The sequence below is a fragment of the Erpetoichthys calabaricus genome, chromosome 14 (assembly GCF_900747795.2).
Source record: "Erpetoichthys calabaricus chromosome 14, fErpCal1.3, whole genome shotgun sequence".
In the NCBI taxonomy this organism is placed as follows: Eukaryota; Metazoa; Chordata; class Cladistia; order Polypteriformes; family Polypteridae; genus Erpetoichthys; species Erpetoichthys calabaricus.
The window spans coordinates 80,446,952-80,462,687 of NC_041407.2; the positions used below are offsets into that span (position 1 = coordinate 80,446,952).

At 37.9% G+C, this 15,736-nt stretch overlaps 2 protein-coding genes across 6 annotated transcripts in view; both read left to right on the plus strand.

The window, feature by feature from the left end:
* si:ch211-195b13.1 (STKc_SGK domain-containing protein) overlaps nucleotides 1-6,089 on the plus strand; it is a 63,739-nt gene extending 57,650 nt beyond the window's left edge. For both annotated transcript variants that reach the window (XM_028818769.2, XM_028818775.2), the window contains 3 exons: nucleotides 628-783; nucleotides 1,004-1,093; nucleotides 3,569-6,089. In XM_028818769.2, the coding sequence (XP_028674602.2) occupies nucleotides 628-783; nucleotides 1,004-1,093; nucleotides 3,569-3,736 (414 nt within the window). In that variant the 3' untranslated portion in view covers nucleotides 3,737-6,089. The remainder of the gene's footprint in view (nucleotides 1-627; nucleotides 784-1,003; nucleotides 1,094-3,568) is intronic.
* Nucleotides 6,090-11,551: 5,462 nt separating this feature from the next.
* eya3 (EYA transcriptional coactivator and phosphatase 3) overlaps nucleotides 11,552-15,736 on the plus strand; it is a 60,859-nt gene continuing 56,674 nt past the window's right edge. The window contains exon 1 of one of the 4 annotated variants that reach the window (XM_028818416.2): nucleotides 11,552-11,694. The gene's annotated coding sequence lies outside the window, so the exon portion shown is untranslated. The remainder of the gene's footprint in view (nucleotides 11,695-15,736) is intronic. The other 3 variants (XM_028818417.2, XM_028818419.2, XM_028818418.2) reach the window with 3 other exon arrangements.

Below are 15,736 nucleotides of genomic sequence, written 5' to 3' on the forward strand. Positions count from 1 at the left end.
AGGCTGCCCAGTTTTTAGCCCTCCAAAAAACTTTTTTCTCCCCCATTGAAAAGAATTATTTTATTTTGACTTTGCATTATATTTTGCATTTATCACTCCTTGATAACATCTATAAGATGGAATCCTGAGTCGGTGTGTCACTGTTCAAATCTCTCCGTAACCAACAGAGAATGCCACACCCTCTATATCTGTGCAAAGTATGGGCACTTTATTCCTCCATTTTACAAAAAGCTTTGCTATGTACTTTAGGGATGCTTGCATATTATTACCAGTGCTTGAAGTGGAACCAAACTCTTTATGGTGATGCAGTGACATTATATTCAAAGGGGTTCAACAAGTGCAGGGTAAAATCAATATTTGTTCCAACATTGTGAGGTGGAAAGTGGGGGGGGGGGGGGGGGGGAGCATGAAGATTGGCAAAAATGTGCCAGTACTACTTATTGAAAGTGGGTACTGCATACTGGTGAGTACCAGCCCACTTCAAGCCATGATTATTAAAAAACAGATGTCCCTCCAAACACCTAATAACTCCATTGTCCAGTAATTATTATTTTTTTTAATTTTTGTTGTAGAGGTCTTCAAGAAAGTGATTATTTACATGTATTTCCCCCTGTGCTTTGTTCTCAGCCTCCATTCTACAGTCGAAACACAGCAGAGATGTACAGCAATATTCTTCATAAACCACTTTTGTTAAAGCCCAATGTTTCCAATGCTGGGCGCGCTCTACTAGAGGGACTGCTGCAGAAAGATCGCAAACTACGACTTGGGGCCAAGGATGATTTTGTAAGTGCCAGAGACTGATTTGTCTATGTGAGCATAATAACAAAACAAGTAATTTTGATATTGGTACTGTACGATAAGTTAGTGATGCATTTGTATGAAATTTTGTTTGTAGTTCTATGAAATATGTAGTTTCTGCTCTAATAGTTAAATACTGTAAAAGCATTCTTTAAAACAGAAACCCTCCTATAATCATTACTGATTTTTTTTTTTCACTTTGCAGCAAGAACTCAAATCTCATGCCTTCTTTTCTCCCATCCACTGGGATGACCTCATGGCAAAAAAAATCACTCCTCCTTTTGTTCCAGCTGTGGTAAGTCTTCTGTTTTGTCTAAGGAGTAAACTATAAATATTGAGAAAAAACTCAACATGAAGGCATCTAGCAAAATTCACACACTGACTGGTCTAGGATTCATACCCTGTCAGTGATACTACATTGACCTGTTATGGTGGTGTGAGTGTGCTCTGCAATGGATTCAGTGTTGCTGGGATAGGTTCAATCTCCCCATAATCTTAAACCTGAATAAGTATATTGAGAAGACTGATGTACATACAGTATATTGCTGACAGTTAATAACAACTTACATTTTCTTCACTCCAACAAGAATATTTCTAAGAGGAGAATCACTAAAGCTAATTTCCCTAATGTGTATAGCATTGTCTGTCAGATAAGGCATACAACATTTAAAACACAATGTTCTTTCCCTTCCACTGACTTCCCTGTGGCCTTCACAGTTCTGCCTTCATTCTAGAAGTATGTGAAAATTACTGTGTTGGACCTCTAGGTTGCTTCAGAGTAGTGTTCAACATAGAATGTGAGCCACTGTGTTGTAGTAGTTAAGACCTTGGACCTCAAACTAAGGTTGTGGGTTCAAATACCACTACTAACACTGTATGACCATAAGCAAGTCACTTGACCTGCCTGTGCTCCAATTGGAAAACCAAAAGAAATGGAACCAATTGTATCATAAATGTTGTACGTTGCCTTAATTAAAGGCAACAGCCAAATAAGAAAATGTAAGAATATACTGATGTACTCTCATTTTATACCCATCTTGTACTGCTTAGACTAGCTTTTTTCCCCATTCTGTACCCCTTGATAATTCCATGTTTTATTTTTATATACTTTATTAATCCCTGAGAGCAAATTGTCTTTTCACGTGACCTTTTGGAGGTTGGAGCTCAGGGTCAGCCATTGTATAGCATCCCTGAAATTTAAAGTGTCATTAGTGGCTCCGTGGCCAAGGAGCTCATTTTCAGTCTGGTCACCACCACTTGTACAGACTGTATGTTTTCTGTAGATACTCTAGTTTCCTCCCACAATACAAGAAGTGACATGTTGGGCTAATTCAGGACTCAAAATAGACTGGAACCCTGACTTTGGCTATCATAGCCATTATATAACTACTTCACCCAAAAATAAGATTATTTTATATGTTCCCTCCCCAATGCAGGTTGTAGTGATCAGTGAGAGTTTTAATTTCATGTTCTCATGCTGAACAGAAATAGTTTCTGATAGAATAAGCGTCTAAGGTGGCTAACAGCAAACCATATTATAGTCCATTAAGAAAATCTTAAATAACTCGTATCACACATTCCATATGTCAACTCCTCCAGTCGTATGCTTATATCATTCCAAACACATGTATTTTTACAAAAATATTGTTAAAAAATCCACTTCTAGGAAATGCTCATACAAATGAAAATGGAATGCACTATGACATGCCCGAGCATTTGAACTGAAGACCTGCCTCACTGGTCAACCCATTAAGTTTATTCATTGGCTTCATGTGATATCATCAATAAGTGTGCACTGAGATTAAATGTTAAAAAAAAAAAAGTGAGTGAAGCATTATTAAGAAGAGAATATACAATACTTCAGACTTGTGCATATTCAAGATGCTTAAACAAGCAGAAGGTCAACTCATTTGTACAATTTTATAGACAACCTCTAAATAATTCTGAGGTACTCCATTTGTGGATTTGCATATAAATGTAATGAAGGGTTGTGGGCCTTCATTCAAATGCTCGGTCATGTATAAGTATGTTCCATTTTCATTCAGGAGAGTTTCCTGGAAGTAGTTTATTTAGTAAATACATGTGTTTGGGACACGGTGAGCATACAAATGGATGACTAGACGTGGATTATGCAATACAAGTAACAGGAGTTTTTTTTTTTTCCTTGGACATTTTTATATTGTTTGCTGATGGAATAGATGCCTATTCCATTAGAAACTTTATCTTTCTTCTGCACAAAATCATGAGATTACATTTTTTTCTGGTTCATCACTACAAACTACAGGGGGAACGTAGCGTGTGTTTTTAAAATCATTTTTTGGTGGGGTATTTCTTTAATAAGTATTATCCTGTTAAGTTGTTCTCTGGTTAAATACTCATGCATGCACTCCAGACCCCAAGTAGACATTAAGGGGAAGTGCATTCAAGACAGAAGCAGAAAGCAAAGAAAGGGTTGTTGAAATGTGAAACGGACTACTGAGTTGCGTAGTTGAAGTTGAAGTCAAGACGACTTCTAAAGTATGTGGATTAGATTTTGGAATGACCATGATGTGGGGTTTCTCAGTTATAAAATTTCTTATGGTTTCTCTTGTTTTTGCCCCAGCATATCAGAGTTGAGTTCACACAATGAATTGGTTGTTTTGAAAAATATCCTTTGCTGTGCTTAGTCTGGGAGAGTACCAAGCAATTAATTTGGTTCTGACAGAGAAGGTGTAAATTGAATCCTTTTTTACTTTTAAAATAATCCTGAATTTGTCTGTTATGTTTGCAGATGGGACCAACTGACCTCCGACATTTTGACACCGAGTTCACCCAGCAACCAGTGCCCAGCTCCTTGGGTAACTCTGACAACATGTTGGCATCGAACAGTGTCCGGGAAGCAGCTGAAGCCTTTCCAGGGTTCTCCTACATGCCACCAGCTGACGACACTTTCTTGTAGACTTCTAGCTTCTTTAGCACTTTGCCTTCCACACCTCCACAGTTTCAAGGTACCCAGAAGCACTGTGAGGAAGAACCTGTGAAATGGAGAAAACTTGAAGACTCTGACGTTCAGTAGTTCGCATATGCGCACTAAAACGCAAATATAAGTGGATCAAAAGATATCGGATTTCAGATATCTAGTACCAGAGAAGTTGGCAAGAAAGGAAAAGTGAAGACGCCAAGGCTAACTATCTTTATAGGTTACATCCAAATTCCACCCTATTAAGAATTATTTATTTACACCATTTATTTTTTCCAATGGTGCTCTTAACTTAAGACCTCAACTAACAGATACCTGTACCACAAACATGTTTTAGGGTAATATAGGGGATGCTTACTTCTGCCAAATTTGACCTCCCCACCCTCATTTTGATTTTTTGGTTGTGTATTTGGACAGTGTTGGGTCGATTTTCTGAGGTGCCTCAGTAAGGTTTATTTGCATGAGGGGGCAGGGGGGCACATAGTTAGGTCGCATAAAAAAAACTTTTTGAAGGTCTGAGGCCTTTTTAAGTGGAACTTGTGCCGATTGCATTAAAGTGACACACAATATACTGTGACCTTAGCATACTGTTATGCAGTGGTCCTCCTAGTGCATTAGAGAAAGTGAATTTCTGAAATGATACCTCTAAAGAATATAAAATCTGAAATTCTTATGTTGTCAAAGTCCTCCTCTTTGAAAACAGATGAAGTGAGTGCTTCTATTTATTTTCATGAGTGATAGTTTTAGAATTCATTTTTTTGGGGGAAAAAAACAAGAACTTGCCCAGCTTGGTCTTGATTTTGTCCCAAACTCCTAGGGCTAAAATTCCATTCACTTGAAATTGCAGCACCAGTACGTCACTAGCATCTAAGTGAAATCTGAGTTTCTTTTTGACCATTGGGAACAAGCATTTAACAACCTATAGGGGAACAATGCTTTTTGCAGGTCCTTAAAGCACATTTTTAATGGGTTGGCACATCTTTAAAAAGGGTGCACACTTGTCACCATACTTTTTCTATTAACCCTTAGACTTTGGAAATAGTCATTGACCAGATTATATATTAGCATGATAAACACTGTTGGCTGCTATGGACCAAATCTGTCACTTGTTAGCAAATATCACTGCACCAGCATTAAGGGCAAACTTTAAAATTTTCACATCTGTAAATATGTAAACCATCACTGTTTATTTTGCACTTTTAAGGTATCTTGTAAATAGTGTTTGACATAGACACAAGACTCAGATGGGTATCCTCTTTTGTAAAACGTGCATGTGGAGCCATGTGAGAAAAAGATGATCCTGCTGACTTATTTTCTTACTTTGTATAACTTATTTAGTGCTTCTATATGTCTTTTCTTTGGTCTCCCTCACTGTTGGATTTAGTCCTCCCCACCCCTATCCGCACTGCCTTAAAGTTTGCTTTGAAGGGGTTTCTTGTGCTGGTGGCTACATGGATAGAACCTTGCGTGGATGGTTTTGCTTTGTTTCAGTTTATGGAATAGACAAAACACAGATTGTAAAGAACTTGACTTTGGAAACTGTGGACCAGTAATTATTAAATTTAACATTTGCAGTTAAAGAAACATCTCCCAATATAAAAAAAAACGCCAAAAAAATATATTGCGTTTCCTACAGTACTTCGCCTCCAAATAAATCTTTATGAAACACTTCAATTGATCTGTCACTTTCTTGGACACAAGCTACTTGTATAGTAATTTATTAAAGGCGTTTTTTAGGTTCACTTAAAGATCTTCGCAACCTATTAAATGTAAGCAGTCTGTGTGTTTGTGGTGTGCATTTTAGTTTATGGCCACCAAGTACAACCCACAAAGCAAACAGCAGTCCTTATATTGGGTGGGTGGTGGGGGTGCATATCTAATGCTGCTGGGAAAACCTGGAAGATAGAAAATCTACTTCAGTTATTGAAGCATGCTTAATTGTAAAAATGTTGCACAAAAGGTGGTGTAGCTCTGATTCTCTTCCTCCTCTTGAATGCATGCAGGTGGAGTGAGGGGTTCACTGTGTGGCCTGGCTGAAGGACGAGATGTAGGTCTCTTAAAACTTTCCACGAGAGTACCAATGACCTGTATCAGTTGTCCGATTTGAATACTTCCACTATTAAAGTTTGGGATGTGCTGCCATTTCTTCCATATTTGGAAGTTTTTGGTTTTTTTAAGTTCTCAATTGTATTTATTCACATATGCTCAAATCATATGTGCTGCTGAGTGCTATTTTTTTGAAAAGTGGTTAGAGGAAATGCCACTAGCAAAAAGGTTGTATATGTTGCATTGAATGTAATAAATTAAGCAATAAATTTGTAGTCTTCTGTCATGTGCCTTTTTTTGTTATCTGTATAAACATAAAATGTAAAAGGACTGTAACAGCATATGGTTGCAGAAGGAAAATGTTGGTTAAGGTTAATTAAAGTTGAAAAAGTTGAACACCGAGTGGCACTTCTAATATGGAAATTAACCGGGCAAAGTTTAACTTTTTTTATTTTTTCCCAGAGCAAGATTAACCTTTGTTAATTTACAGTACCTTCAGAAAGTATTGACTCTTTCACTTTTTACTCATTTGGTTATGTGGCACCAATGTGTCAAATTAATTTAAATTCATTTTTTCACTCATCAAGCAACACTCTACCCCAGACTGATAAAACCAAAACAGGATTTTAGGACATTTTTCAAATTTATTAGCAACAAAAAACCTGAAATGCCCCATTGACACAAAAATGCAGACCATTTGCTCAGTGCTTTTTTGAAGCCCCTGTGGCACAGATGACAGCCTGGAGTCTTCTTGGGTCTAACGTGACCAGTTTTGCATACCTGGATTTGGGGATTTTCTGCTATTCTTCTCTGCAGATCCACTCAAACTGTGTCAGGTTGAACAAAGACTCTCAGTGGAAAGCTATTTTCAGGTCTCCCCAGAGGTGTTCCAAGTCTGGACTTTGGCTGAACCATTCAAGGATATTCCCAGAGTTGTCCCTAAGCCAATCCTATGCTATCTTTGCCTTGTGCTTTAGGGTCACATCGTCTTGTTGGAAAGTTAACCTTTCATTAAACTCTGTGGAATAGAGTGCCCTGGAGCAGGTTTTCATTTAAAATACATCTGCACTTTGCTCCATTCACCTTTCCCTGAACACTGACTATTCTCCCAGTCCTTGGCACTGAAAAAAAAAAACCCACAGCATGATTCTGCCACCACCATGCTTTACTGTTGGAATGGTATTTCACAGGTGATACACAATGCCTGGTTTCATCCAAACGTGACACTTGGAACTGAAGCCAAACAGTTCAATCTTGGTTTCATCAGACCATGGAATCTTATTTCTCATAGTCTGAGAGTCATTTGCAAACTCCAAGTGGTTTTTCATGTGTCTTCTGGACATTCTGCCATAACGCCCAGATTAGTGGAATGTTAAAGTTGGAGGTTGTCCTTCTGCAAGGTTTTCTCATCTCCACACAGGTCCTCTGGAGCTCAGTTAAATGGGTTTTTGGTCACCTCTCTTACCAAGACCCATCTACCTCATTTGCTCAGTCTGGCCAGGCAGGCAGCTCTACAAAGAATTGTGGTTGTTTCAAACTTGTTCCATTTAAGAATTATGGGGCCATTTTGCTCCTGAAAACCCTTCAATGCTGCAGAATTTTTGTTGCCTTCCCCATATCTGTGCCTTGACAGAACCTTGTCTCTAAGCTCTGAAGGCAATTCCTTCAACCTCATGGCTTGGTTTTTGCTATGAAATTGTCAACTGTGAGACTTTATAGTATATAGACGGGTGTGTCTCTTTCTTAATCATGTCCAATCATTTGAATTGACCATGAGTGGACTCTAAACAAAGTGCACAAACATGTTGATGATGATCAATAGAATGCAATGCACCTGAGTCAAATTTAAAGTGTCTTAAGTTTAAATACAAGTGTCAATATGATATTTCAGTTTTTTAATTTTAATAAAATTGCAATTGATCCTTAAATCAAATTTAAGCTCTCTTATTCATTATTTAGTGTTGTATGATGAAGGCAAAAACAAATTTAAACACTTTTAGCATACGTCTACAACATAACAGAATGTTTAAGTAATGAAGCAGCCTGAATACTTTCAGAAGGCACTGTGTAACCCACTGTACATCTTGAGTGCAAGTAATTGCTAATTTCAAGTCTCCATATTGGGGCAGCACAGTGGCGCAGTGGTAGCGCTGCAGCCTCTCAGTAAGGAGACCCGGGTTCGTTTCCCAGATCCTTCCTGCGTGGAGTTTGCATGTTCTCCCCATGTCTGCGTGGGTTTCCTCCGGGTGCTCCAGTTTCCTCCCAAAGTCCAAAGACATGCAGGTTAGGTGCATTGGCGATTCTAAATTGGCCCTAGTATGTGCTTGGTGTGTGGGGGTGTGTGCCCTGCGATGGGCTGGCGCCCTGCCAGGGGTTTGTTCCTGCCTTGCACCCTGTGCTGGCTGGGATTGGCTCCAGCAGACCCCCGTGACCCTGTGTTAGGATATAGCGGGTTGGAAAATGACTGACTGACTGAAGTCTCCATATTTGTAGAAGGACCCAAACTCCTAGTTGCATCTATCTTAGTGGAGGTTTGTTTTGAATGCCTCTGTTCCAGAGAGCGAAGAATAAAAGACTATCTTTGGGACTAACGGTATAATATTGTGTTAACCACTTGCCTTGTCACGTCTGCCACATAAGTTCACTACTGAAGTCCATCCCACCACTTTTTCTAAGCTTCTTTATGTATGGGTGTCTGATTCTGATTATAATATTCTGACTGGGGCCAGATAGTATAATCCACAGCTCCCCAAGATAGCTTTAAATTTCCTGATATGAATTTCAGACCTTTACTTCACTATACTTCTCTTAAAATGTGCACTAGTCCACATTTGTAGTTCAGAGCCCAAAGGGATATATCTATAATATTCATGGTTTACCTTTATAACAAACAAGGTTTGACTACATTTTGAGTAAATTACCCAAATACCATTTTCCCATCATGAGACTCTTCACAGTATTTTTCTTCTAGGGATTTGATTTTTCCTCTCAGATTGGAGTAACCACTTGAACTGACAGTTCTTTTGACCATTATTTTTCTTCCCTAGGACACAATAATTATATTTCTTTTTTCTTCATGATTTTTCACCTTACCATTCACATCAGTATGTTTTCTGATTTACAATTTAGATAGCTTCATAGCAGGTGTGACAGAGTCCAGCTAAAAAGGCAAAACACTTTAAAATCTTTGAAGTGGAAGAATGCTTAAGTAATCAAGGACTGTTTGCACAAAGCAGTCATCCCTGTGGCTGATCTCTTCTTCGGCCTGTTTACCCGTTTATATACACAGCGGCCCAAAACATTTTCCATTGCCCTTTGATTTTTACCAACACTATACCACCAGCTCATTAGTTATGACTTCTTCTGGATCTTTTTCCACACTAGAACCTCCACAATTTCCATATCACATGTTCTAACCTCCACTATCATCAATCCTTAAATACTGTATTGCATTATCCTGTGTCATCTCTGTCTTGAGGCCAAGGACCCATTTTTGTATCCTTATATCCTTCCATTGTATATGCTGCAGGACCTTACCCTTCATGTTGCTCTCTCTCACAGCCAACATATACTATATACTAAGTCTGCTTTTTTCTCAGTCTCAGGGGTCATTGAGGCTTATATACTGTAGGTATTTTTCTGAGAGGTAAATTATACATGTTTAGAAATTCCTGAAGTGGCACAGCAACACATCTACTGCACTTAATACTTGTACTTCTAATATTTATATTTTTTATTTCTTACTATATTGAGAAATTGTTCTGTTCTGTGTACTGTACTGTATTGTATTGTATTGACCCCCTTCTTTTGACACCCACTGCACGCCCAATCTACCTGGAAAGGGGTCTCTCTTTGAACTGCCTTTCCCAAGGTTTCTTCCATTTTTCCCTACTAGGTTTTTTTGGGAGTTTTTCCTTGTCTTCTTAGAGAGTCAAGGCTGGGGGGCTGTCAAGAGGCAGGGCCTGTTAAAGCCCATTGCGGCACTTCCTGTGTGATTTTGGGCTATACAAAAATAAACTGTATTGTATTATTGTATACTTAAGACATTGACTGAAACAAAAACCTTACAACTCCTGCTGCCCTTCTGGATTGTTTTTGATCATGCTTACAGCATCACGTAGATAGGTAGCCAGTCCATCACAACAGTTACTCACTCATTTAGAATCACAAGTTAATGTATATACATTTTGTTTAATATGAAGGACAAAACTTATATGACTACAAGAGAATGTGCAAACTCCTTTGCAGTGTAAGACAGAATTGTTAACTTCTGTGCCACTATTAGTTTCAAGTTAGGGCTAAAAGTCATTTTTTGTAATTCACCTGATATTGCCATTTTTTGTAATTAACAATGCTGTAACTTAATATAACATAACTTGCTTAATTCAATTCAGGATCACAAGTAATCATCTCAGGATGGTTCAGCAGCCCACTTACACACCCCCACCCATTCACACACAGGGCCAATTTAGAATTGCCAATTAATCCAACACACATATCTTTAGGAATATTTAAAGAAACTGGAATAGTCAGATATGGAAAGAATGTGCAAACTCTCAACAGACAGCAGTTTAGTGCAGAATTTACACCTGAAATGCTGAATCAGTGGGACAATAGCAATAACAATTGCACCACAGTAACTGTTACAGTGCAACACGCATAGCGTTAACAAAAGAGTTACAGTATAACATCAGCAAGACAGTACAAGGATATGAAAAGAGATAAAAAATGAAATGATATATTTTAAAGGAAGTTGACATTTAAAGTGTTCAGGATACTGGTCTCAAAGACACAAGTTCAGCTGTTCAGTTCTCTCAATAGTCGACTTAATTAGTCTAAATGTCCAGTTACTTAAGGCAGGAGATTTCCTCATCAGTGGTTGAGGGGGGCAATGTCCACATTATTATTAGCAACTTTATTAGTCTCTAATGAACACTGCTTCATGATCATGTGTGTACTGAAATTGTTTTAGCATGTGTAAGTTTTAGAGGCATAGGTTGGTAAATTACCCATCCACTCGCCATTTTCCATTGTCTACTACAAGATTTTTGGATGCATTGGAAGATAAGACGCAAACTCTCTTTGGGTGGGTTGCCAGTTGAACGAAGTTGTTTTAAGTGGAAAGCTCGTTTATGTGCCGTTCCTAACATAATAATCCCCAAGGAAAACACCTGAGAATCTATCTAAAAGAACAGACAATATATGAAAATAAAAATACCAGGAAGATGACATATTAAATACATTCATTTTCGAAGTTGCCACCTGTGACGTTTCGCCACTCGGCGTTTTGGATACTCGAGGTCGCTGCTAATTGGCTGCATGGTCCGCACAAAATCAGTTAACAATAAACTCTATTTTTCGTGAAAATAAAGAACAAGTTAACTGATTATGCGTGGGTTGCATAATTCCAGATATAATTCAACTACAAAATTGAATTTCTGGCCGATCGATTTATTTTTATTGCATATTATTAAAGGAGGTGAGAGGTCAGCGTTACGTCATAATTCAAGAACTCGGATTAATCAATAAGGACTTTTTCTGATGTTTTCAACAAAAGAATTCTTCTGAGTAGGAACTACGATTCTGATGGGCATTACGGCGACAGGGCCCTTTGTGAAACTCTATCCTTCCGCCGACTGTCTGACCTGCTATGCATGAAGGAGACTATTAGATCACACGAGAATGCGCGTGCGCAAATTTTACAATGCGCGAGGTAAATTTGTTTAGTACGCGTGCGCACAAGTTGGAGGCGGGTGCAAGTAGCACTTCCTGCTAAAAAGTGTTCCCTAACAACCAGTCAACTACGAGAAGAGTGAGCGTGATGGAGTTACGGCCAGGAGGGGGTTGAATTTGTTTGGGGGGTGGTCATCGGGAAAGCGTATTCCCTCATGGTGAGAGCTGCTTTAGTTTCATTTTACGTTCGTGTTCTTTTGATTTCTGTGCTGAAAGGATACAATCTTGAGGCCTATGTGTTTATGGCAGCAGTCATTGCGCTCATCTTTTGGCGGGTCGTGTTTACTATATGGGAATCCATGTACTAATGATAAATATTATGTTTATATTGTTGTGTGTGGTTATCTGTATTGGGATGTCAAAGTTGTAACAGTATAATTTGTATATTAACTTCTCCCAATAATGCTTAAAACTGTATACGTTTTTGTTGCTTCCGCGAAGCAAAGGAACAAAAGTTAGCATACCTTCAGCAACCGTCTTTTTCCTCTCTTTAGCGTAATGGTGTAACCACGTTGCGGTTTGTTTTTGCTGGTAGTGACTTTAAAAGATGTCAGGTAGTGGCATGTAAGCGATTCACTGTTGTCTCGTGTTCTGTCTAATTTCACCTTCTGCTGGACGCCCTTGAGGAGCTTTTTGTCATGTTTCAGTAAACTGATGACCAGTAGAATCTGGTTGCTCCAATCAGGCCTTTTAAGTTGTCTTACGCGTTTAACTCGATTGTAGGAGGCGGGTCAAGTGTCCCTTATTCTAAAGTTTTGAAACAAATAAACCCTGCGGTAACAGCTAAGCTGCTCATTAACACGCTTTTTTCGAATAACGTGCGTATTGTTTATACAATAGGTTTTCTTTTTTCATTAACCCATTACCTTTTTTGTTTTATACGAAGTCCTATCTTATGATAAAATCCTTTGTTATTATTCGGTAACCCTTACATGTACAAGGACAGTATTTGCAGTACTCAGTGACTGATTAAAGTATAGAAGATGGAAAAAGAATCGAGAGTATCGATGGGTTATCCTTTTCATCGGTGAGGTTTTATTGAAGCCATTAAAATGAATGAGAGGTGCTGTAGTGTAGTGAAACAGCCAGCCTCAGAAGATGTCAGTTTTGTCTGCTGTACGATACCTCTTGCTTAGACAGGTGTAAGATTTCAGTACATGGCAGAACGCTATTAAAGGTGAGGAGCGATAAGAAGGCATTGGGTTGGTGCACTCTCAATGCACTTTTGCTAACCTAACAGTGTATCTTTACTGTATTTATCGTTTAGATTGTGACTAACGACATTTGTTTGCGTTTTGTTAGTAGTTTTTGTTCCTGTAAGACAGTTAAAAACAGTGTAGTAATCCAAATGATAGGTAGTGAAGACTCGAGAGAAAGTTTGCCTCTGAGATAATCAGATAAGTAGAGTCGGATATTGTTCTTTAGCGTGATGACAGCTAGCTTTTGAAAATTGCAAAGTTTTAAGCCATTGTCAAATAGATTTTTAAAAAGGCCTTGTATGAATTTATTATTAGTTCACAGTATGTAAAAAGTGAAATTTAGGGAGAAATCTTTGAGTAAACCTAAAAGGAAAACTTGCTTTTGGATTTTCAGCTAGCTTGATGAGCTAAAGGGTATGTTCTTTGTAAATTGTATAACCCATTTTGTAGGTGGTAAATTATCCACCAATATAATACTTGTAGAATGAATCCAATCTACTGCTGTGTTGACAAGAATAGAGCATCATGGCATTGTTGTTCAGGTTAATGTATGAGCACACATTAAAGATGGAATTTCTGTAATGACAAACCACACAATTTTATCCAGTGCTGCACGCAGGACCTTGGATATTTAAAGGATAAGTTTTGCATTTTTCAAGTCAAAGCTGTTTCTTCACAATCCAGTTATGTTTTAATTTACCACTTGAAATTTTGCTCTAAAGTGAAACGTTTCTTATGAATTTTAAAAAGACCTTGTCTGTTCTTGCATTTGGCAATGGGGCTTTAGGCAATAGTGAAAACCTTAAAACCTATCAATTATGTATATATTTTTATTGAGTTATTGATCTGTGTCTTGGGATTATACATATTTTGCCATAACACCATATCTGTGTTTTAAGGAGGTAAAAAGCTAAAGGTAAGCCATTGTTGTGAGATTCAGCCATTTTAAAAAGAAACTGAACTTTATTACCCTGTTTGTGTTACTCCATGGCAATACAGTACCCTTCACGGCCAGAGGGGAGTTAATTCACCTCAGAAAATTGTCACCAAGCACCCATTATTGGCACTGAATGTTAATGCTGAGATGTGATTTGCTGTCTTAGTTCTGTAGACATCTAGACCATAACATCTGAAAAAAGTCACATGATCGCTTATATTCTTTCACTATGTGGAATCTCTTTTCTTTACTTCACAAAGATACTGTGTGCCTCCACTGAATTGGTAAAGCATGCTTCAGTGAGAGAGAATATTAAGCAGGCACATAGCTAGGGCTTGAAGTGGGGTAACTTTCTGTTTTAGCTGAGGAGTAGCATATGTAAATGGTTGTGGCACCTCATGCTTTCACAGCAAAAACTCTTTCCCCACCAACCAGCTCCCACTCCCCTGCCCAGTTTTTGGTATACTTCTGACAATGCGTTCAAGTGATAAGGGCTTAACATACAGTATGTTACAGTCATCTGTCCCACTTTTTCAGGGTAGAGTCTCCATGCATTTAGCAATGCCATTTCACCTAAGTTTTATCAGGCTGAAGATTAGTAGCAAGAAAGCAACTAATCATGCTTGCTTTTAAAAATAATTGATACAGCAATTTGTTTGTAGTGCTTCAATCTGTTGTATTGCACACTGTCTGTTTTTTTTTTTTTTTTTTTTTTTTTTTTTTCCCTTCCAGCATGTGTGCTCGGGACACGTCACAGAAATGGTGGCTTGGCTCTTTAAAATATATACATCGAAGTACAATGCAGTGTAATCACTTAAGATATATTCTTGCAAATACAAAGTACAATGACACTCATATGTGCTCTTTTCATTATAATGCCTCGTGGACTTGGATTTGGTTTTTTGGGCCATGGAAAATAACTGTACAGAGGTAAGTTGGGGGCGAGGGGTACTTGGCAAGCAAGAAACTTATCCTTACCTCAAAAAATAGTAGTAAGAATCTACAATAAAATTATTTCTAGTTTTCTTTCTTCACAAGTTTTTCTCATAAATGTGGAAGACGTGTTTTTTTTTTGTTTTTTTTTTTAAACTGAAACATTTGCCACTTCAGAGTGGACATATTTGAAAAGTTTTATGACTTTTTCAATCACCTATGGACCCATGTACCCTAAAGCCCCATTGTAAACTGCAAGCACGGACAAGGTATTTTTAAAAAGAGTTCTAAAAGTAAGCATTTTTAAAATCAATTTCAAGTAGCAAATTAATATTTACCATTATTGTGAACAAATAACTTTGGTTTGAAAAATAATGAACTTGTCCTTTAAGCTGAAAATATTATAATGCCAGTTGTTGGTTCACGTCTACTTTTAGGTTACTGTTTTATCAGATGCCTGCATTTGAGTTCTGCCAAGACTTTGAGTGATGTGACCTGTTCAAATTTCCCTGTGTCATTGTTCACAAAAATGTATCATTTTCTGTTTGTTTAGTGTCGGAATAGCTGGTTAATCAAATCTATTATTAGTACATTTTCCCTGATATGCACTGTAGCTTTAGGTTATAACTTTTTGTTTAGATAACTGAAATCACTATTTGCTCACATCATGAGTAGAGGTTTCTTGTTGTCAATAAGATCTGACTGGGTAAATGCATTTTAAGTAACCCCTTTTCACACATTCTCACCATCACAGAAGATCTCTGGTAAATTCCCAGTTTGAGAACAGATGTGGCCAGGGAAAGCGTACCTGGTATTTGTATTTCCCTATCCTGCTTTATCAGTTTCAGAGTAGTGAGTAGTTGGTGTCTCTTTCCTAGCTCTTCGCATATAAGGCAGCAATTGATCCTAGATTGAATGCTGTTCCTTCATTGTGCACCCACTTGTATACATCCACCTTGCCTCAATTTAGAATTACCAAACACTGTCAAAATTCTTTGTTTCGTTAGGATATTCAAGTACAAAACTATCACACTTTACAGTACTATAGTATTAAACAGATTTATCAGTTCCAGCATTGACACTTTCTTCATTGGTCCTGACTAGTTTATTTTTTTCACTTTATTACCTGTG